At 42.2% G+C, this 23,728-nt stretch overlaps 1 protein-coding gene across 7 annotated transcripts in view; it reads left to right on the plus strand.

The window, feature by feature from the left end:
- Nucleotides 1-18,887, plus strand: part of GIGYF2 (GRB10 interacting GYF protein 2) — a 148,760-nt gene extending 129,873 nt beyond the window's left edge. For all 7 annotated transcript variants that reach the window (XM_045078909.1, XM_004773488.3, XM_004773489.3 and 4 more), the window contains 7 exons: nt 2,243-2,365; nt 5,447-5,650; nt 5,774-5,979; nt 7,173-7,327; nt 8,890-9,089; nt 11,601-11,748; nt 17,067-18,887. In XM_045078909.1, coding sequence (XP_044934844.1) covers nt 2,243-2,365; nt 5,447-5,650; nt 5,774-5,979; nt 7,173-7,327; nt 8,890-9,089; nt 11,601-11,748; nt 17,067-17,134 — 1,104 coding nt within the window. In that variant the 3' untranslated portion in view covers nt 17,135-18,887. The remainder of the gene's footprint in view (nt 1-2,242; nt 2,366-5,446; nt 5,651-5,773; nt 5,980-7,172; nt 7,328-8,889; nt 9,090-11,600; nt 11,749-17,066) is intronic.
- Nucleotides 18,888-23,728: the final 4,841 nt, after the last annotated feature.

Genomic DNA, 23,728 nt, shown 5'->3' on the forward strand with positions numbered 1-23,728 from the left:
TGACTAAGGTTCTGAAGAGGACTGGGGGTCGTTTCCTAGGGTAGTCTAGGGTGAGACATCTACTGGGCGTTTAGACAGCATTGGGAGCACCTGGCTGAATGTCTGCGTCAGAATTAAAAAGTGTACAAATTCTCTGGCCTCACCTTTGGATCTTCTGATTCACTGAGTAAGGGGCCAACACACATATGTTTTTACAGGTCCTCCCAGGTGATGCTTCCAGGTTTGAGATCTGCTGCCTTATTTGATCTTGACATCGCCTTCCAGTGTGTCATTTCCTGTGGATAATATGAGTTCATTTATGCTTGACTTTGCCTACCTAGTCCCCAGTCTTTCTTTCTCAGCTTCCCTTCTCACCTCTCCCTCATTATAGCACGGGTGCATTTTGAGAGAAATGGACCTACTGCTTATTGTATTAGCCCCCAGGTGTTAAGGATTGATGTTCTGTAGTGCTGAAGATAATATCAGTAGTCATTTGGTAATATCAGTGACAGTTTAAACTGTTTGTGCCCTCATCCAGTCCGCTCTGGTTTAGAGATTTCAGCTATAGAGCCATTCTTCTTTGGGCTTTGGCATTTTGTTCGATCCATGTTCGTTTATTTTTTTTTTTATTAAACATATTTCAAGTTGTGTTAGATTTGGGTTTGTTATTTTTGTAAGGGCCACAGGATGTTTCAGAAATCAAGTGTATCTTTTTCTGGCCGGAAAGACCAAGAGATTCCATTAGAATCATCAGACATTTGAGAACTTAAAAGTATTCAGGACCCAAATATTTATACTTTATTTTAGTCAATATTTTAAAGGGTAGAAAAAAATAGAATTTATTGATTAAAAACAGCTTAGTCCTCATGACTAGAAGCTACAGCCTGGTGAACAGTGACTCTTTTTCATTAAAGACTGATTAAAAACTATGCCTGGCATCTTCCATTAGCTCCCCACCTTGACTTTGCCTTCAGAAATCTTATCCTTCAGCCTTTCATTAGAAAGGAGCATATCATGTCCTTTATTGTTCCTTGGATTAAGAATTTAGTGATTCTTCTGTTTACTTCTTTCTCTTTATGTCTGTATATTGCTGTATATGTTGGTGCTGGATGTAACAAATTTGTAATCCCAAAATGGTAGATCAAATAAAAATGTATTCTGTGTATATATATATTTTTAAAATATTTTATTTATTTATTTGACAGAGAAAGAGAGAGAGATCACAAGTAGGCAGAGAGGCAGGCAGAGAGAGAGGTGGAAGCAGGATTCCTGCTGAGCAGAGAGCCTGATGCCGAGCTCTCCGCTCCAAGGATCCCAGAACCCTGAGATCATGACCTGAGCAGAAGACAGAGGCTTAACCCACTGAGCCACCCAGGCGCCCCCTATTGTGTATATTTTAAGTTCCAAAATAATCTTAGGTTTGGGAGAGTGACCAAAAAATCATTTATTTATTCATTATTTATTTATTTATTTATTAAAAAGATTTTATTTGACAGAGAGAGAGGAATCACAAGTAGGCAGAGAGGCAGGCAGAGAGAGAGAGGGAAGGAAGCAGGCTTCCTGCGGAGCAGAGAGCCCGACGCGGGCTCGATCCCAGGACTCCGGGATCATGACCTGAGCCAAAGGCAGAGGCTTTACCCCACTGAGCCACCCAGGCGCCCCTATTCATTTATTTTTTTAAAAAGATTTATTTATTTATGAGAGAGAGAGAAAGAGAGAGAGAGGTTGAACACAAGTGAGGGGAGGGGCAGAGGGAGAATGCAGACTCCCCGCTAGGCAGAGAGCCCAATGTGGGACTCTATCCCAAGACCCTGGGATCATGACCTGGGCTGAAGGCAGATGCTTAACCAACTGAGCCACCTAGGTGCCCTAAAAGTTTTATTTATTTCTTTTAAAGATTTTATTTATTTATTTGAGAGACCGTGAGAGCACGAGTGGGTAGGAGGAGCAGAGGGAGAGGGAGAAACAGGCTCCCTGTGAGCAGGGAGTCTTATGGGGGCTTGATCCCAGGACCCTGGGATTATGACCTGGGCCAAAGGCAGACGCTTAACCAACTGAGCCACCCAGGCGCCTCTAGTGACAAAAAAGTTTTAAAAACAAACTGAGAGAATTCTAAAATGCAAAGGATTGCAGGAAGAAATTTGAATGTTGTCAGCGGAGTTGAAGGAAACATGAATGTTCTGCCTGTACATAAATGTGCAGTATTTCCTCTGTTTCCTGAGCACATTTCCTCACAAGCTCTTCTGCCTTCCTTTTTTGTTAGCTTCCCTCTTCTTCCACGTGGGGCCAGCAGTCCAATACAACCGCGTGTCAGTCCCAGGCAACGCTGTCATTGGCTGAAATCCAAAAACTAGAAGAGGAACGAGAACGGCAGCTTCGAGAAGAGGTAAATTTTAAAATTCTAAAAGTAAAAGTGGTCTCATTAAACAGTCTTCCAGAATGGTTGGTGTACATTATGGGTGAGGGTTAGTAAAGATCATGGTTATCGTCAGAATTGCTGTGTATCTGAACTGGATGTTCATTATTAAACTTTTTAGCGTATAATAGGAATAACATTAAGATAAGGTAACATGAATGTTCATTTACCTTAAACATTTTGTTGTAGTTCTTGAGGAAGTAGCTCGTAAGTAAAAAAGTGTCATGGGTTTTTCAGAATTTTGGTTTTTATGCAGATATCCTTCTTATAAATTTGATTTTAGGGTGCCAAATACATTTTTTTTTTCCCTAAGGATATTGGGTTTTCTGACCAGCTTTAAAAACTTAAATATGATGGAAATAAAGTCTCTCTGCTTGTAAGTCTATAACCTGTTATCATTAGGATAAGAAGGATATAAAAGAGTGGACTAAAAGGGGGGAAAAGGAAGAATACAGTTCTTGACAGAGAAGAAATGAATAAGTAAAATGGTTTGGTTCAGCATGCCAATAAGGTGCCATATTAATTCATCTGTCCATCTATCCATCACATACTTGCTAACACCTGCTCAATTACAGTCAGAGGATATGGCTGAGTCTAAGACAGATGAAATTCTCTGCTTTTATAAAGTGTGCCCTCGGGTTGAGGGGAGATGGATAAAAACTGCTGGTAGTGATTGATTGTCTACTTTTAGGTAGTGTGATCTGGGAAGGTCTCTTGAAAAGATTTCATGAGGTAGCAGAGTCCTGCAGAAAGTGTGTTATGTGGCTGTGAGTTGAGGCAGAGCAGTCAGTTTGTTAGAGAAGGGAAGTTGTCATTTTTGAATCTGGGTGGTGTGGTTCACTGAAGGTCATGGTTGCACAAACAGAAGGGGGAGTTGTCTGTACATATTCACCGTGTGGTGTGCTGGACCTTACCAGTGGGTGATACTGTTTCTTCACCTTAATCACCCTCTAAAAAGACCGCTTTCTCTGAAATCATTTCTTTTCTAAAAGATTATCAACAAGTAGATGCAGAGAAGGGTATATCTGTTCCCTTCAAGACTAAAAATTGTTCCAATATTTCAGGTGTCCGCTGTTTGAAAAACATACTAGTGGTCATGAGTTGGAATCCCGGGTCTTGTCTGGTTCATGTTTGTCAGAAGTGAATGATCACCTCAGGGTGCCTGGGTGGCTCAGTCAGTTGTGTGCCCTTAGCTCAGGTCATGATCCCAGTTCCTGGGACAGAGCCCAGTGCAGGGCTTCCCTGCTTGGCGGGGAGTCTGCTTCTCCCTCTCCCTCTGCCTGCTGCTCCCCCTGCTGGTGCACGCCTCTCTCTCGCGCGCGCGCGCTCGCGCTCTCTCTCTCTCTCTCTAATAAATAAATAAAATCTTTTTTAAAAAGTGAATGATCACCGCATTTGTATTTTCATTAGATTCTCTTTGAACTGTTAGATTTTTCCTACACTCTTCAAAAGGTAGAAAATGCTACTCAGTAGATATTTCTCATGTAGGGAAACCTAAAATAATTGTGTTTCATTCTTTTCCTGGAAGTACCGTTTCTATGACTGCCTAACCTGTTCAAGTCTGGATGGTCTTAGGTTGCTGCACAGCTGTTCTGTTTTCTCAAATTAATGCCATATGCATGGTGCGCTCCTGGACTGATGTTTATTTTTTTCATGCTTTCTCCTATTTTTAATCTGTGTCATTTTACTTTTTTTTTTCTTTTTACCTTTTTTGCTGGAAGCATTTCCTCAATCTTCTGTTTCAATTTTTCTATTGAACTGTAATGTATGTGATCTTACTAGAAATTTCTCTGAGTCCTTAGTTTGTTAGTGTTTCTTTGTATCGCCTCTTTTTCATTGAATTCACATCTTACCTCTCTAAAATTACTAATTTTTTAAAAAAGATTTTATTTATTTGACAGAGATCACAGGTAGGCAGAGAGGCAGGCAGAGAGAGAGGAAGGAAAGCAGGCTCCCCACTGAGCAGAGAGCCCGACATGGGGCTCAATCCCAGGACCCTGAGATCATGACCTGTGCCGAAGGCAGAGGCTTAACTCTCTGAGCCACCCAGGCGCCCCTACTTACTAATATTTTTTTTGAAAGCTAGTCACCATTTTCCCTTCTCTTGTTTCTTTTTCCAGTGAATTTCATTTTTTTAATTTGGTCTTTGGCTTTCATCTTAGAAGTTCAGGTCAAATGTTTGTTGATCCTGGGCTGTTGTTCATATATAGGATTAAAGGTTCTGTATATACAACACCTTGATGGGCTTCGCTGTAATGGTTTCTGGCAGGGCTATTGCGTTGGGGAGTCCTCCCATCTTTTCACATCTGTAGGTGTATTCTTCTGTGCTGGGTGGTCAGCTTCCCCACAGAATGATCACCATTCTGGCTCAGTCTCTCTAAAGAGGGATGTTTGAGTTTCCTGTTAGGGAGAGGAAGAGATAGCTGCCCAACTGCATCGGGTTGCAAAGGCAGTCTGGGGTCTTCCTGTTACTTTTAGACTTTTCGGGCAGTTTATTCTCTCTTACCCATACTTGTAATTACGGAGTTTTCTAGATGAATCTGCCTCTTTCTGAGCTTCCTTTACTTAGGTTTCAACTTACTGGTATCCGTTGGGTATCAGTATTTGTGTGCTTTTCAGCTTTTAGGATCTATTCTATTCCTTTTGTCCTTATGGGTGTATCGTTTTTAACAGTGTGTGTGTGTGTGTGTGTGTGTGTGTGTGTGTAATTTTTTTCCCCCTTTCATTTTGGTAGGGCTTTAGGAAATTCATATGTATTTCATTTCTATGCCTAACCGAAAGTCCTGCTTAATTTTTAAAAAGTAATTCTGTGTTTGAACTTTTTAGTCTGATCTTTTTTTAGTCTGATCAATTTAGTTTGATCTTTTTAGAGGTACTTTTTAGTACCTCTGGCAGTTGACATCCTTATTTGCAGCAAAGTGGCTAACCCTGCAGAGTGTCTTAATTTTGTGTAGCTCTTATGTATATGCATTCCATTTACTATACCAAACAGGAGTAACTAATGCTTTTGAAAACCAGAATCTTAAGCTAGCTCCTATTGTTGTGCAACAGCAAAGGCGCCAGCAGAGGGAACTGATGAAAGCTCTCCAGCAGCAGCAGCAGCAGCAACAGCAGAAGCTCTCTGGCTGGGGGAATGTCAGCAAACCTGCAGGCACTGCGAAGTCTCTCCTGGAGATCCAGCAGGAAGAAGCTAGGCAGATGCAGAAGCAGCAGCAACAGCAGCACCAGCAACCAAACAGAGCCCGGAATAATACGGTGGGTCCATCTTCCTAAGCACTCACTATATGGATTGGTGTAAGAAGTTCTCTTTTCTGACTTTGGTGGACTCTCTTTTTCTCTTTTCAGTATTGTTAACTGAGTCATTTGTCTCTTTAACAGCATTCCAACCTGCACACCAGCATTGGGAATTCTGTTTGGGGCTCTATAAATACTGGTCCCCCTAACCAGTGGGCATCTGACCTAGTCAGTAGTATCTGGAGTAATGCTGACACTAAAAACTCCAACATGGGATTCTGGGATGATGCAGTGAAAGAGGTGGGACCTAGGAATTCTACAAATAAAAATAAAAACAACGCCAGTCTCAGGTAGGGCTCAAATGATGAAACCTATGCTTCTTGGAGGGTTGGGGGATGGGGCATGTGGGGAGTGGGATATTGGGTGGGAGGAAAAGATAGTTATTTAGTTTTTGCCTATTTTCATCTATGTCTAAGCATGGGAGGTTGTAGTTTGGTAATTGTTTTCTTCCCCATGGAAACATATCTGTGCTATTACTAGGGGCTCTTTGTACTGCTGGGCACTTAGTCCATTGCCTGTCACATGGTAACTACTTAATAAATACTAGGAATAGTATATTTTTGTTGTTTTTGAACATTTCTCCAAGATACTCTCTAGATCTTAGCATTTTTCTTTATAAATTTGTATTTTTAAGTTAGCTAGACTATAGTGAGTATTATAAACACCTCTCTAATGACCTTAAACCTATTATTTTATGATAAATTAGTTACACTTCAGCTTTGTCTTTTCTTTCTTCAGTATGCAGTGTTAATGAATGAACATGGGTTTTAATGATAAATATATGAACTCAGTTCCCAGCACTGCCACTTATTAGCTGTGTGACCTGTGTGACCTTGGGCAAGAGGGAACCTCTTTGAGCCTCAGTTCCCTCATCTGTAAAATGAAGATAATGATGACTTCATGGGTGTAGTTGTACAGATTAAATGAATGCATACAAAGTAGTTAGTGAAGTGCCTGGCACATAGTAACTACTTAATAAATGGTAGTATTGTCAGATTGTTTCTTCTTGTTTGAGGGTCTAAAGTATTAAGAATAGGACTCAATAAACAACCGTCAGCTTACTGAGCATCTTTGCCAGGCACTGTGCTCTAGGCTTTTGCATACAGTATTTTTATTCCTTGTGATAACCCAAAGAAGTATTAGTACCATTTTACAGATGAGTAAACTGAGGCTTAGCAAAATTTAAAAACTCACCAAAGGGCACATAGGAAGAATTTAATCATTTCTCTGGCAAGAAGCCCTGTCTTCACAAATGAGAATGTATTAGCTGAGACTAGATTATAAGAGGGTATTGAGCTCCCCGTCCCCAATCCAAATATTTGAAGCTTTTATTTATTTTTTAATTCGTTTTTGGACCCAAGCATTGGATAACTGACAGACAGCCATCCAGTGTTGCCAAGACGTTATCTGTTTATGGTGTTGTAGTATAATCATATAGTAACAGTTTCTGGGAATATAATATCGCCCTATTGTTTTGCTTTAGTAAATCTGTAGGTGTGTCTAACCGGCAGAATAAGAAAGTAGAAGAAGAAGAAAAGTTGCTGAAGCTCTTTCAGGGAGTAAATAAAGCCCAAGATGGATTTACCCAGTGGTGTGAACAGATGCTTCATGCCCTTAATACGGCAAATAACTTGGATGGTAAGAATTGGGGAGGGAAACCCAGCATGTGAAATGGCAGAGCAGGACCCACAAAGAGGTCGACAAATTGGAACGATGGGCCAAAAATCAGGAGGTGAAAGCTAATGGAGGTCCAATCCTAGATCTACCATAAGAACTTGACCCTTCAAATACTACTTGTGAGAAAAGTCCTGTAATATTGTGTTCAAATAGGTTCTCAGTCATTGCCAAAAAGTAAATGGTGTCTGGTGTCTCAAGCTATCTTAATAATGTTCAGGACAGAGGAGTTCATAATTCCATACAGGTCATTTTATGGGGGACGTTGCCAGCCAGGCCAAGTCCAAAGAAAGGTAACTCATGGTGGAGACAGAGGTCATCCTGGACACGAGAAGGCTGAGGTGATATGAGATCATTCCCATCCTGCCTTGGGGGCGGGTAGGAATCATGTGCCAGGGCAAGTAGACTTATTTTATGCACAATGAAACTAGGACCAGTTAGTGGAAGTGAAAAGGTTCCAGCACAATTTGAAGAAAAACTTGCTAGTTATTACTGATCACAAAGAAAATTCTCTGCCTTAGATGGAAGTGAATCCCTGCTCTGACCCCAAATATTTGAACTAGAGACTAGTAAGCTTAGTGTGGAAGATCCAGATTTCCTATAACTGATCGGCTAATTTGAATTCATCCACCTACAGTGTCTTAACTAAAATCAAGGATCTTTTCAAAATGGAATAGTAAAGGAATAGAAGAGTTCCTTTGCAGCATTATAACAATATTGTACGGTCTGAAAGAGCCAGGGGAAATATAATAAATAATAGTGAATAATGACCAGCTACCATTCATTAAGCAGCTATTTTGTGCTAGGCACTTTCCAGCAGTTAGCATATGTTACTCCAGTTCTTTAATTTTTGCGGTAACTTCATAAGATGCCTTTGCAATGTAGGTGCTATTATCCCCATTTTATAAATTAGGAAACAGAGGCTCAGATGGTTAAATAACTCATCAAGGTCACACAGCGAGCAAATTTCAGAGTCAGTATTTTAACCCATGTCTGTCTAATTCTGATACTTGTGCTTTTTCTGCTGCACCACACTGCTTGCACGTTCCACTTGATTCCTCTCTGAACATTAGCTCAGTGAAGTGAAAGTTCCTGGAGAGTGTGGCTGTATTGTTAGTATCTGTCATGGTGCCTGACACACATCATGGCACTTAATAAATATTGACTGAATTTAAGGAAAGAAAGAATGAATTTCCAGATAAGTCTTAGACAAGCAGTTGTTCTAGTCTCAACGTAACATATGGCTTTTACCAGCGTAACATTTAGTGAAACTAAACATGCGTGATACATCTTTGTTTGACTCTGTGCTACTTGAGGTAATTTGGGGCATTACAATGACAGTGCTTCTACCCCACCCCGCCCCACAGAGTAGATTAAAGAGTATTTAACACAGTAGCTGCATACCTTCCCCATTTGCATCAGTACAGTTGGCAGTAGGTGTGACAGTGTTTTAAAAACTGACACTGATTCTTTGCATGTGATATTTCATTGTTACTCTTTATGTCTTCTCCCCTCTCACATTGCAGTTCCTACTTTTGTTTCTTTCCTGAAAGAAGTAGAATCTCCTTATGAGGTCCATGATTATATTAGGGCCTATTTAGGAGATACCTCTGAGGCCAAGGAGTTTGCCAAGCAGTTCCTCGAGCGCCGTGCCAAACAGAAAGCCAGCCAGCGGCAGCAGCAGCAGCAGCAACAGCAGCAGCAGCAGCAGCAGCAGCAGCAGCAGGTACGAGGCACTGGTTGGCGCTGTGCCCCTGCGAGTGAGTAGTAAGACCTCGCAGTACTGGACGGCCAAAGAAATGAAAATTAAAACAAAAGATACCATTTTTGTACATCAGATGACCGTAGCTTCTTAAAATGTGGTATATTTGATATTTTCAAATGGCAGGTCCAGAGACCTTTGTGAATTTCCCAGATAGCAAACATAATCATTCTCTGTTAGGCATACTAGTTGCATTTTCCTTGGTTTGTGTATGTGCCTCACTCAGTCAGATTGCTAATTCCAACTTGTCACAGACCCATACATTTTTTTGAAAAGTTAACACCTACAAATGTTAAATCTCCAGTGCTCAGGATGCGCTGTACACAATATTGACCATACCAAAGCATGCCAGACATGTCTTATGTTGTTGATGGGCAGTGAACAGTACCATGAGTTCTCATTATTTGTGGTAGTTAGGTTTTGTAAAGTCGTCGCTACAGCTGAATTAGTGAATACTGAACTATTGCTCCAGGGAAAACACCCAATTAGATTTCTGGAACCTCTGATCACAACATTTTTGTCAGCTGGTCAATATATTACTTTGTTTTATGCGTGTTTCTCTTTAAGATGCCTTATTTAATATATTGTTGATTCCTTAACATTGAACTCATGGCCAGCAGCACTAGAGCCGACCCCTGAGTGAAGCTTATCTAGCATATGCATTTTCTCCCTAAGGCATGTTACAACCTTTTTGGAACACCAGACAACACTTAATACTTGGGAACCATTTTATTTTTTAGATTTTGTTTATTTATTAGAGCTTACGCACGAGAGAGAGAGCAGGGTGAGGCAGAGGGAGAAGCAGACCCCACTCTGAGCAGGGAGCCCAACTCAAGGCTTGATCCCAGGACCCTGAGATCATGACCTGAGCCAAAAACAGATGCTTAACTTACCGAGCCACCCAGGCGCCCTTCTTGGGGGCTATTTTAAACAGTGACAACACGAACAAGCATAAAATGTGAACATCAGGACACTATGGAGACTGAAAAAGATGCTCCTTTACTGTATGAGAACTGAGACAAGAAGGCAGAATACTCCCCTGTTCCACCTCAGCTGAGAATGTGTTCCTGAGGCAACTCACATTTTAGCAGCTCGGTGTTCAGGAAAGCCATAAATGTTTCACAAGTTTTGATTTTGGGGTTACACGTAAATTATAGCCAGTAAGTGAATTTGCATATATGGAATTGTGAATAATGAGGATCAGTTATACAAGTTTTCTGAAGGATGAAGTGGCAAGGCACACAAAGAGCTTAAGATGATTTATATCCTTTAGTTCTATAATTCTGCTAGAGATAATTTTTGTTCTATCAGTCAGTTCTGAGGATATAAAAGATACAGCCAAGTACATGGCATTTAAAATCCATTTGGGAAGATGGACTAATAGGGATTAAGTGAAAGATGTCAATAGAAACAGCACTAGGAAAAATAAAGAATCAGAAGGGAAGACATTGTATAGTAATATAGAAACTTCTTTACGTTTGTGAAATGACTGCCCCGTGTGCTGGGAAATTGGAAGTTGGGGCCCACTGTGAATGCACATGCACATGTAGCCAGCCTTGTCCTTCCACAGTGCTTTCTCTACTCTTCCTCCTCATCCCCCACTGCCACTACCTGTGCCTTCAACCAACTCATTGAATCGGATCTCAGTTTAAAATGAATTGCTCTAATAAGAGCAGCCGGTAAGTGTGAATGTCTGGTACACTGTTTCATAGTTGGAACAGTTGGTAGAAAGTGTATGGATATTTAGGGACCAGATCTCTTCTAGGATTGCCAACAGGAATAAAGTACATGATTGTGATTTTGTTTGGTAACATGCTACCAGCTAGTCTGCATCCTGTCCTTTCTGTCGGGGGGCTCAGAGACAGAGGAACCATATGCTTTGGTAGGTGAGGGGTGTGGATTGTTGGAGTACAGAGGTCTGTTTGTGATTATTTGCTGTATATCTAATTTCCTAGTGGATGGTATGGACTCTCTGTATACCAGAGAGGGTTTTTTTTTTTTTTTTAAAGATTTTATTTATTTATTTGACAGACAGAGATCACAATCAGGCAGAGAGGCAGACAGAAAGAGAGAGGACGAAGCAGGCTCCCTGCCGAGCAGAGAGCCTGATGCGGGGCTTGGTCCCAGGATCCTGGGACCTTGACCTGAGCCAAAGGCAGAGGTCTTAACCCATTGAACCACCCAGGCGCCCCTACCAGAGAGGTTTTGACAGCTGTGTCGCCGCTGGGATGAAAACCTGGAGCTACCAGGATGGGCCTTTTGGAGGCCCAGAGCTTAAATGTGATATCTGAATCTAAATGAAGGGAAAGGGTAACTCAGGGGACTCTTCATGGTTTCGTTATTACCAGAATCCATGGTGGGATCTTCTGTTTTTAATCTCATACTTGGTAAGGTGACAGCCAATCAGTCATTTTCTTAGAGTGCGCCACACTTGCATCCTCTGTGTAACCTCAGTTGTAACATCTTATCTCACAGGACTCTGTGTGGGGAATGAACCACAGTGCACTCCATTCAGTATTTCAGACCAATCAAAGCAACAACCAACAATCCAATTTTGAGGCTGTACAAAGTGGCAAGAAGAAGAAAAAACAGAAGATGGTCCGAGCAGATCCCAGTTTATTAGGTGAGCAAAGCCTAAAGTCTCAGCTGGGTGTTCGAGGGGAGCAGGTTATAGCAGTATTATATGTGAGTCTCCTAGTGGAATGTTTATGATAAAGGGAAATATTTCTTATACAAAATTAATTTTTAAAACCATTTAAATAAGTAATATTTACTGGGCACATCAGTGCAAGAGCGATGCTGCATATGCTGTAGGAAACAAGAAAAGTAATGACTTAAATTGTGTGGCACTTTAAACTTTGAAGAATTGTTTCAGATACAATACAAATTTCCCTAGAAGGCCTTTCAGTTTAATTGGAAAATAATGCTAATGGAGAAAAGGAAAAGTTGTAAAAATTTAAATGCTGATTTGTATAGAAACTGACTATAAATCCAGTCAGGTATTCAAACCACTAATACTTGCTGATATCCATTATATATGTGTATATATACTTATGATTTTCAGAGTCACTCTGCATTATGAGATCATGTTTCAGTTTACCAAAGAGTAAACCAAAGCCCCGAGGGTTTAGAACATTTTCCAAAGTTTCCAACACAGCTGTTCAGCAGTGGGGCTGGGATTTCAGAGGAGGCCTGTTTTCTTTCCACTCTTCTGTTAGCCATAACTATTCTCGTCTAGCATTGAGAACCAGAGTCTTCACACAAGACAGCTTCATGGAAATGGTGACACCAGAATTGGGGCTTTGAAAGACTGGTGGGAAGGACAGACAGTGGTATTTCTGGAATAATAAACAGTCTAGGCAAAGCAGTTGCAGGCTGTTTGTGTTTCTTCAATTGGCCTAACAGCCTCACAGACAATGATGAAATTAAAATGATTCTCTGTTTATGAATGTAAAGTAGAGTATTAAAAACCATGCTGTCTGGAGTAGAATGATTATATTGGCGAAGACAGCAGGTTGGGATGTTGGCCCAGGCAGGAGGCAGAGTGGTTAGGAGGCTGAAGTATAGACCAGGTAAAAGATCCTAGTGGCCTGGAGAACAGGGATTTGGGCAGTAGAGATGGAGAGGAGTTAGATGGGGTTCAGAAACTTAGGGGACTGAATTGGCAGGGCAAGGGGAATGGAACGGTTTGGACAGCAAGATGGGTGGTGGTTCCATTTGCTTAAAGGATGAGCCCTGGAAAGTGGAACAGGCTTATGGGGTGATGATACGGAGTTGAGGTGAGGTGGGTGGGTCAGTGTGAAATGCCTATGAAACTTCAAGTGGAGATAACCTCGTGAAAGAGGAGAGAGCACACGCACAGCAAGAGGGGGATTGCCATCCTGCCCTGCCCTCAGGAGGGTCCCTGCTTTCCCTCCTGGGTTTTTGTACTCTGGAGAAAACAAAGTGTCCGTAATAGAAACCTAACTTTGGGGGCACCTGGATGGCTCAGTCATTAGGCATCTGCTCAGGGTCCTGGGATCGAGCCCTGCATCAGGCTTCCTTGCTCAGCAGGGAGCCTGTTTCTGCCTCTCCCACTCCCCCAGTTTGTGTTCCCTCTCTCATTGTCTCTGTCTGTCAAATAAATAAATCTTAAAAACAAACAAACAAAAACCTAACTTTGGGGATTGCCCTTTGGAACTGAGGCCTGAAAGCTGGCTTAGGTACAGAGAACAATCTGGTGAAATTCCATTTTCTTCTGCCTCAGAATTGTACTTTATTTATTTATTTGTTTATTTTGCCTGTCTCTGAAATTTCTGTTAAGAGTAGATGAAACAGTCTAACATTTTACCCAGTTTTGACAGAAGTGGGTGACTATAGATTTACAAGTGTCCCTGAAATTCTGGGTGTGGGTTCTAGACAAGAAGCCCTTGTTGCTCTTCAGCTGTGACACTAGAAGGGTAGGCTGTCACTGAAAGTGAGGTGTGAAGCTTTTTGAATTAAATATTCAATCTGACTCTACCCCTATTGCAGACACCAGAAAGAAAGGAACACTCTTCAGGGGGCATCTGGGTGGCTCAGTCCTTGGGTGTCTGCCTTAGGCTCAGATCATGATCCCAGCATCCTGGGATCGAGCCCTGCATCCAGCTCCCTGCTCAGCCGGAAGCCTGCTTCTCCCTTTCTCACTTGCCCTGCTTGTGTTCCCTCTTTCGCTGTGTCTCTCTCTGTCAAATAAATAAATAAAATCTTAAAAAATAAATAAAAAGAAAACACTCTTCAGGGAAATGAGAACTTATTTTAGGAATAGAGTTTAAGGAATTTATATATGTTGAAGGAGCAGAAAAAATGCATATATGGGAAAAGGGAGTAAAAGTTCATCAGTGTTTAGAAAGCTCTCTTATGTAAGTGTGGACTTTTTAATGAAAATTTCTACTCAGCTAAATCTCTCTCTGAAAATTCCTCTGATAATTACTAGCCTTTTTTTTTTTCTTTTTAAAGATTTTATTTATTTGACAGAGATCACAAGTAGGCAGAGAGGCAGGCAGAGAGAGAGGGAAGCAGGCTCCCTGCTGAGCAGAAAGCCCAATGCAGGCCTCAATCCCAGGACCCTGAGATCATGACCTGAGCCGAAGACAGAGGCTTTAACGCACTGAGCCACCCAGGCGCCCCTGATAATTACTAACTTCTGCCCTTTACCTACTCATTTCCACTTATTACTATTTTTAATTGATTTACAGATTGAGAAAAATTAGTAAATGCCCATCAGTCACAGTTCACCGTGCACAGAATGAGACAGTTCTAATTTGATCCAAAAGCATCCAATTGAGAAAGGTAGTCACTGATCAAGGGAGAACTTTGCGTCTAGAACAGACCATCAGAGAGGCCCAGGCATGTTATAATGATCCATTACCTCCATTGTGCTGTGTCTTCTGTAGTTTTTAGAGCTACGAGGTGCCCTTGTGAACCAGTATCTGTTACTTGGATATGATAATAATCCACACACAATGGCATTTTCCCCAGTCATACTTTACAGTCTCTCAACCTTAAGAAATCATGCAAGTGAGTTGTAGTCAGTTCTGATCCTAGCAGAAAGTAGTCTTTAGAGCCAGGCAGAGTGGGCTTAAATCCTCCTTTGTAATGCTTTGGACTTTGTGGTATCCCAGAGCTTTCCCTTCTGTCAGATGTGGAGTAGATGTGCCTACCTTTCTGGGTTTTATGACCCGTCAGTGAGACTGTGTCTGCTTAAAGACTTAGCCCAGTAAGCAACATACTGTAGTCATGAACAAGTACCTTTTTTTCCCTTTTTTGGCCCCAGGCTGCTGGTTTTTTCCTGTTTTTCCATGATTAAAATTAAATTGTGTGTGTGTGTGTGTGTGTTTAAGGTTTTATTTATTTGCGAGAGCATGAGCAGAGGACGAGGGAGAAGCAGATTCTGCTGAGCAGGGAGCCTGGGACTCAGTCCCAGGATCCTGGGTTCATGACCTGAGCAGAAGGCAGATTCTTAACCAGCTTAGCCACCCAGGTGCCCCGTGTGTGTGTGTTTATTACATTTCTGCTTTTATCACATATAGCTTGTTTTTATCATAGTTCATCTATTCCTGAGATACATGTGAAGTCAAAACCCTGCTTCAGAAGAGTAATAGCTCATTTCATAGGCTGTTTGGTCTTTAAGGGTTTTTTTTGGTTTGTTTTGGTTTGGGTTTTTGTTTTTTTTTTTATTTTATTTTATTTATTTATTTGTCAGAGAGAGAGAGCGAGCGAGCACAGGCAGACAGAGTGGCAGAGGGAGAAGCAGGCTCCCTGCAGAACAAGGAGCCTGATGTGGGACTCAATCCCAGGACGCTGGGATCATGACCTGAGCAGGAGGCAGCCGCTTAACGAACTGAGCCACCCAGGCGTCCTGGTCTTTAAGTTTTAATACTTAGCTAATTAAATTGTTATTTACAAATAGGGACACTAAGCCTTTTGTTATTTTCAAGGGAAAAGGTCTTGTGGGTTGTGGCAGTGCTGTTGATGGGCAGAGCTGAGGCTGGGGTTTGGAGCCCTGGCCTCTCCTCGCCTGAAGCCTTGTAAGCAGCTTGAACCACAGCTTCCTTGGTTAATAAATAGTCATGTTTATGTTTTCAAATCATGATATTTTGAGTCAAGAATATAATATAATTAAGCTATTTTTATTATGTAAGACTTTTTTTTTATTATTGGTACATTTAAAATGTGTCTTTGTTTGAAAACTTGAACATTAAAGAACAAATAGAGGGGACAGAACACAAGTAATGCTAACTGCTTTTAGACAGGAGAGCTTTGCCTGTTTACTTTTTTGATATTCAAATAGCAGTTAAAACAGTTTGAGATTTTGTTCAGGGTGGGTGAACTGAAAGCTCTTTTTCCTCATTCCAAGGAAGCCCTATTAATAACTGTTTTTTTTTTTTAAGATTTTATTTATTTATTTGACTGAGAGAGATCACAAGTAGGCAGAGAGGCAGGCAGAGAGGGGGAAGCAGGCTCCCTGCTGAGTAGAGAGCCCGATGTGGGGCTCGATCCCAAGACTCTGGGATTGTGACCTGAGCCGAAAGCAGAGGCTTTAACCCACAGAGCCACCCAGGTGCCCCCTGTTAATACTATTTATCAATCTTTGATTGTGGAGTTAATAGAAAAATTGCATACACGGGGCTGATGGGATTAGGTTTTCAGAACGTTAGTAGTGTTTGTGACTACTGCTCTTGCCTTCAGTGGGGATGCTGAACCTGCTTTCTCTAAACTAGATTCCATTTTGGTTTATCAGTATGGCTAACTGAAATCCTTTCCTTTTGCAAGCCTACTTACAATAGGTTGAATTGAACAAAGTACTTGAATCTTTTTGTGTGGTCTACCCTTGAGAAAACATCTGAGGGCTGTGAGGATCTTCCATGAAGCCTTCTGCCCTCGAATAGCAAAAGCTTTTGGCTGAAACTTTGAAAAGGTTTTTAACCTCGGGGGGTGGGGTGGGGAGGTAGTCCCAGTAGTGAGGGGGACTGAAGTAGTGTTACTTCCACTTAGATTTCACAGTCATCTGGTCAGGTAGTTGCAGAGTATTTGGTATGTGTTATTCCTCCCCTCGCCTGTCCCCATCTCTGTTAAGATTCACCTCCCGAATGAACGTTCCCCACTAGCCAGCCTCACTTGGCCTTAACATGTGCTCACAGCCCAGATTCTTCTCAGGAATCTCTAACGTACTAGTTTGGAATTCTTTTTTTCCCCTCCATTCTTAAATTATACCAGAACCCTAAGAAATAAATAAAAACAAAGAATCTCTCTTTAGAAGAGCAGAATACTGCTCTTTGACCTTTATCCATCCTTCCTTCCTTTTTTTAGTGTATCTGTGGTATGCTAAAACATGAGAGACTTCTCTTCCAGCCCAGTGTCCGGAATTGGAGCCCCATGGTTGTCTGGATGTGGTCACTTATTGCCAATTTTTCCCTGCAGGGTTTTCAGTCAATGCTTCATCAGAGCGACTCAATATGGGTGAAATCGAGACTTTGGATGACTACTGAGCACCTGCCAGTGGACTGGCCTTCCTTCTCCTCTCTGCTGACCATGGATTCTCCACCTTTGGACACAACACTTACTCACCATTTACTCTTTATCACTCTGCAACAAATCACAGAACCGATCATCTCAGGCTTTTTCTTCTAGCCCTTTGTGTCCAAGATTCTTTAAACTGTTTTTGTTGGTGAGCATCTCAGACTGTAGATAAGTGGACCGGACCCTGTGTCTTGGGGGTGGCAGTTGGGATTACTCCCCAACAAGGCTGATTTTGGGCAGCACCTGTTTACTGTGCCGTGATTTCATCTACTGTGTCCCAGAAAGTATGTTGGGATCTGCCAATAGCTATTTACTTTCTTATGTCACTTTTTCCCCTTCTATGTTGTTGTTCTTTTTAACCCCCCATAAGGGTAAGGGGTCTAACTGGTGCAATCATGAAGAGAGTTAATGGTAACAGACATTGGCCAGCAATACCATGCCATGGACTGTGACTTGAGTATCCAACAAGACAGTCAGAGCGCCCCCAGTCTGACAGCTGCATTGCCACTACTAACTTTGGGATTGCATCAAAGAGGCCCTGAGTGGGGTGGAGTTTAGATTGGATTGGTTTGATGTTGCACACCCCTCACCTGTTCTTTCTGAGCATCCTTTCAGAGAAAGGATTCATTTTTTTCATTAGATAGTGACTTCCAAGCAAGCTGACTTCTCCCCTGGCATTCTCCAACCTTATTGGACAAAGGAAACCCTATGGCCTGGGAGAAGGACTTACTCTTTAATTTTTCCTTTCTTACAAAAACTGATTTTTCCCATAAATATTTTTACTTCAGAGGACTAGGACCAGTTTGTTTTGGGCCTTTCTGCTGAAAATTTGTCTCGTTTAAGAGGCAGCTAGGATCTTTACCATATGTATGAATTTGTATAATTTCATTTTGGATAGGGATAAACTTTTGCTTCTGATAAAAGCCCGGAATTTCATCTGGTTCTTCAGAGCATTGCGTGTGTGTCTTGCTGTGGCCCCAAAAGGTTTTGTTTAAAGATTCTAGAATGGAAAGTTGCTTGCCTTTTCTGAAAAGAAAAACATACAAAACCTAACCATCTTTAAGACCTTCATCCATGGAAACCACTACACAGGAGAATGCAGTGGGATGGAGGGGATGGGAGAGAATGGGGGAGAGAAGCCTGGTTCTGGCTTCTGATCATGGCCTCCTAATACCCCTTCACTTCAGTTATAAATGTATTCAAGCCCTATTTATAAACCAGTACTCTTCCTGCCTCCCCCAACCCCCGCAGAACATCACCTGGAATTGCCAATCACACTTTGGTCTGGAGCCATTGGACCATCCGTCCCTGTGTGAGAAGTGCTGTGGTTCGGGTGGCTCCTGGTAGAGCACCTTTCCTTTCTGTCATCATTGCCTGAAGAAGGCTGGAGTTGCTCTGAGAGCATTTTGGTTTTGGCTGATTATATTTGGTTTCTATTTTTATTCTTTTGGATCTCCATTCTCCCTATCCCTTCTTGCCTCCCTCCCTCCCAGACATGTACAATAACTATACAGAGACTGCTACAAACTTGTATATAGTTTTTGGATCAAATAGCATGAGGAGATGGGGAACCATTAAAAGTTGGGACTCCTGCTCTCCTTTGCTTTGTAAATTCAAAAGTGGGGGGTGGGGAAAGAGGGATAGTTAAAATGTTTACAAAACTTTAAGCTCCCTCGGAACTTTTGCCAGTGTGGAGGAAAATAAAAAAGAACTTAAATAAAACATGGTGGTATTCTGTCTGAGCACCTCTTGTAGCTTTTATCAAGGCTGAAGTCTTGCACTAAGCCATTATCTTGGCACCTTGAAGACGCTCCCAATACGTGAGCGCCCGAGACATGGAGGCAGCCATGGCTTTTCCTGCCAGGCTATGGAACACTGGCTGGCTCTGTATTTAGGACTGTAGAGATCAAGATAAACACAGGTAAGTTTGACCAAATGTCTTTATTCCTTTCACTGTCCCTGTCTGCTGATTCGTGGATGGTCTTCTGCCCTCATACCACAGACGCATCCTCTGAATGTGCCTGTCAGAGCCTGCCCACACCTTCCAAACTAGACTCCACTGTGTGCTTGTTCAGGGAAAATAAAAATAAATTAAAAATTAAAGGACAAACACTTGGGGGTGGGGTAGGTGGATTTGGGGTAGCAAAGTCATTTTTATCACGGAACATTCCATTTACTTAACCAGGAAACTTGCTTCAACTTGAGGAATTTCCCACTTAGTGGAAAGAAACCACTGTTCCCTAGGAATGTTCCTCTGTCTCAGTTCTGCTCTTTTTCACACTCCCATCTCTCCACTGACTTCCAACTACAACGTTATATCCCTTTCTATAAATTTAACTTACAAATTAACTTCTTCTGAGTTTATATATATATATATATATATATATATTTCTTTTCTTTTCTTTCTTTTTTTTTTAAGATTTTATTTATTTATTTGACAGAGATCACGAGTAGGCAGAGAAGCAGGCAGAGAGAGAGGAGAAAGCAGGCTCCCTGCTGAGCAGAAAGCCCGATGCGGGGCTTGATCCCAGGACTCTGGGATCATGACCTGAGCTGAAGGCAGAGGCTTTAACCCACTGAGCCACCCAGGCACCCCTTCTTTTCTTTTTTTTAAGATTTCATTTGAGAGAGAGCATGAGAGGGGAGAAGGTCAGAAGGAGAAGTAGACTCCCTATGGAGTTGGGAGCCTGAGACGGGACTCGATCCTCGGATTCTGGGATCCTGACCTGAGCCAAAGGCAGTCACTTAACCAACTGAGCCACCTAGGCACCCTTTTTCTGAGTTTCGAAGTATTTCTTTTGTACATAGTTTGTTTTTACTTACTTTAATTTGGAGGCTTAAAAACATACCCAGACAAGATAGTTTTATTATGGAGACTTTCCCCTAGATAGTTGGTATTCTGGTTACTGTTGCTGCCTAACAAATTACTCCATACTTACTTAAAACAACCCTTCCATTTTGTTGGTAGTTTTAGGAGTCATGATTTTGGGGAAGGGCTCATCTGGACAGTTCTCCTGTGGGGCCGCCTCTTATTGTGGTCAGATGTCAGCTGGGCTTCAGTCTTGGGAAGGTTCGATAAGGTTGGCTGGCCAAGATTGATCACTCGTGACTGGCAGCTGATTCTGGCTGATTTCTGGCTGTTGGCTAGGAGCTCAGTTGAGTTCATGGTCATGGGTCCTCTTCACGAAATTTTCAGAGTAGGTGGGCTGCTTGGGTGGCAGTTGGCTCCCCACCAGAGGAGAACCAAGCAGAGTTTGTATCACCATCTGTGACCTGAACTCAGAGGTTACATAGTGTCACTTCTGTGGTACTTTTATTCTGTCAAAGTCCCCACACACCCACTGAGACTCAGGAGGCTGGGAACATGGGACCCTCTCCTTGATGGAAGAAATAAGGTCACATTGTAGGAAGAGCATGTGGGGTGGGAGATGTTGTTGCCACTTAGGGTAATTATCTGCATAAGATGAATCTGTGCCATATACATCAAGGAACTTTAACTCTTCATTGGCTCTAAATTGAGGGATCATTTTTTTTTTTAAAGATTTTATTTATTTATTTGACAGAGATCACAAGTGGGCAGAGAGGCAAGCAGAGAGAGAGAGGAGGAAACAGGCTCCCTGCTGAGCAGAGAGCCCGATGCAGGACTCGATCCCAGGACCCTGAGATCATGACCCGATCCGAAGGCAGCGGCTTAACCCACTGAGCCACCCAGGCGCCCCGAGGGATCATTTTTTAATTTCAGGATAGTAGTACCTCTGGCTTTATCTTCATTATTTCTTTCCTAGGCAATCATTTTATAAATATGTAATGTGTGTCCTTTCATAAACACTTTTTTTCAAATTGATCAGGTAAAGAATTTGACATTTATTTTATACAAAATGCCCTCTGCATTATTAATAAAAATAAAAAGTCTGTAGGACTGACAGAAATGCCACTGTAAAATGAAGTTATTTCTCCCTTGTGCTTCCAGTCCGGGAAGTAGAATTTCCTCACAAGAGCATCAGGCATGCACATTCCAAACAGTTAAGTTATAACCAAACAAGAGCACATTCCAGATGGAAGTTGGGCTCCTAGTTGATAGGTTTCATGGAGCAAAAAGAAACAGCCTGGCTCTGGAGATGGATTTGGCCCTGCTTGAGTGCAGGCAATTCCTAATGAGGAAGCTGTGCTGCTTGCTGGGACAGTAGGGAGACTGGGAACCTTGAAGCAATCAGATGTGTGATGTTTCTTTTAGGGATGTCATTAGATGTCCTGGGAATGATGAACCTATACAGCTATTGGTAGTGCCAGTTCCAGACCGGGAGCCTTCGAGAATAGAGTTTCCCTCCAAGGATTAATAAGAGGGAATGTTTTGCAACTAAAACAGCATTGCTGTGCTTCATGGTATGGGAGGAACAGCACATAAATGACAGGAAGCAAGGGAAGAGAAGTGGGCTCTTGCCCCCGTTGTTGCTCTGTAGCCTAAAATCTTATCACTGCACCTGTTTTGTTGCTGGCAAAGGGATGGCAGCATGAGGATGAAATTCAGAATAGCTTCAGTACTCAGTTCAGTCCATCTGGTCTTCAGCAGAGCCATTTATTTCCTAAAGATTGTTTACTTGTCCCCCCAAGTGTAGGAGTGGTGGACTAGTGTCCCTTGACCAAAAATCATTTTTTCCTTTGAATTTCTCTTTTAGTATGAGAAATGATTCTGAAAATTGTCAGCAGGTCAGGATTAGGTTTGGCTGTGTATAAGACAAAAAAGCAAACAAAGTGACTTAAACAGATGGTTTATTTCTCCAGTAAAGTTCGGAGGCTGGCATGTTGTTCAGGGACCTTGGTTCTTTTTTTTTTTTTAACCATCCTGATTGTGGCTTTCATACTCACGGACATTCATGGTCCAAGGTGACAGAGCACAAATCATCAAATCCTGTATTCCGGGCAGGAGGAAGGACTGGGGTGAGGCAAAGGGAGTGCTCCTTCTGGCTTACTCAGCTCTTTATAAGGGGCTTTTTTGGGAGCCCCACCCAACATCTTAAGTCTTAATTGGAACATAAATATGTAATTATTGCAAGAAAGACTGAAAATTTCAGGATTTTAGTTGACTGCTTTACCACCCTAAATACCACTGGGGTTCTGTTTCTAAGAACTGAGGAGAATGGATATTGCATTGGTAGTTAGCAGTTTCTTTTTTTTTTTTTTTTTTTTTTTTTTTAAGATTTTATTTATTTATTTGACAGAGAGAGATCACAGTAGACAGGCAGGCAGAGAGAGAGAGAGAGAGGGAAGCAGGCTCCCTGCTAAGCAGAGAGCCTGATGCGGGACTCGATCCCAGGACCCTGAGATCATGACCTGAGCCAAAGGCAGCGGCTTAACCCACTGAGCCACCCAGGTGCCCCTAGTTAGCAGTTTCTAATACTAATTATCTCTACTGTTTTGAAGTTGCAAGGGTTTGGGATAGTTTGTGCACGCTGACCATGGGAAAAGAATCTTAGCAACTACCCCAATTTGGCCCGAGGACTGAGGATCTCCGTCTTTTCCAATGAGGAGGCTCAGAACAGGTTGTTTCCCTTCTGCAGAGCTGGGAATCCAGAGCAGTTTCCAAAGGCCCAACCTTGCTGTGTCTGGCATCTCCCAGTTGGTTTGTTTAAGGTGCTGTGTGGAGTGAACCTGCAAGTGGTTTTGTGAATGGAGTTCCTGGGGTCAAGCTGTCAAATTTGAATGCTGGTCTCACCACCTACCTTGGACAAGCATTTTTTTCGTCATCCACGAAATGGAAACTCTCAAGTCGTTGTGATCAATAACTTAAAATGCAAGTGCAGAGTTTAGTGCCCAGTGCATAAATGCTTGATAAACACGATTTGTAGGCCATTGTGCCAGGAAGAAGGGCATTTTGGGGTTCATGTAGGTGCAATAGAGCGTTAATAGGGGTAAAGTTTCTGTTGGATACCTTGAAATTAGTGCAAAGGAGTTGCCCTTAGGCAGTGTGGGTTCTGGGAGGCTGTGCGTTAGCTAGCGCCAGATCACCTGTGGAACTTGGAGACAAAATCAGCCCTTGACCTTCATGACCCAGAGTTTCTAATTTGGAGTGGGGCCCAGCACTGGACATTATTTTGAAGTACTGAGTAGGCAGTCTGAGTGGGGAACCGTCGCCTGCCTGAGGATCTGTGAGGTTTCATTCAGCTCTCACCTCCAGAGTGTGTGAGTGCGACCTGCACGTGCATCTGCACGTCCTCGCAGCACGCTGCTGACTGGGGTGTCTTCAGATTCAGCACTTGGGTTCCAGTGTGGCGTCTGGATGATGCCTGATAATCATCCTTCACAGTTTCACTGAAGCCGGCTGAAGCTGAAATACAAGTATGGTGAGCCGCGGCCATTTACCTGACTCTTCGGTAACATGGAATTAAGCCGTAAATGGGTCAGGGTTCCGGTCAACACTCAGTCAAATGAAAAAAAAAAAAAAAAAAAAGTTGGTGTTGAAAAGGTTGATAGCAAAATAGGGAAAGTTAAGGTTACTGGAGGATCAACCAGTAATTGTAGGGAAACCATTAACACCATATCCAGTAATCCCATCATTCTGTCCA

Source organism: Mustela putorius, unplaced genomic scaffold (assembly GCF_011764305.1).
Source record: "Mustela putorius furo isolate JIRA1106 unplaced genomic scaffold, ASM1176430v1.1 tig00000275_pilon_pilon_pilon, whole genome shotgun sequence".
NCBI classification, from domain to species: domain Eukaryota; kingdom Metazoa; phylum Chordata; class Mammalia; order Carnivora; family Mustelidae; genus Mustela; species Mustela putorius.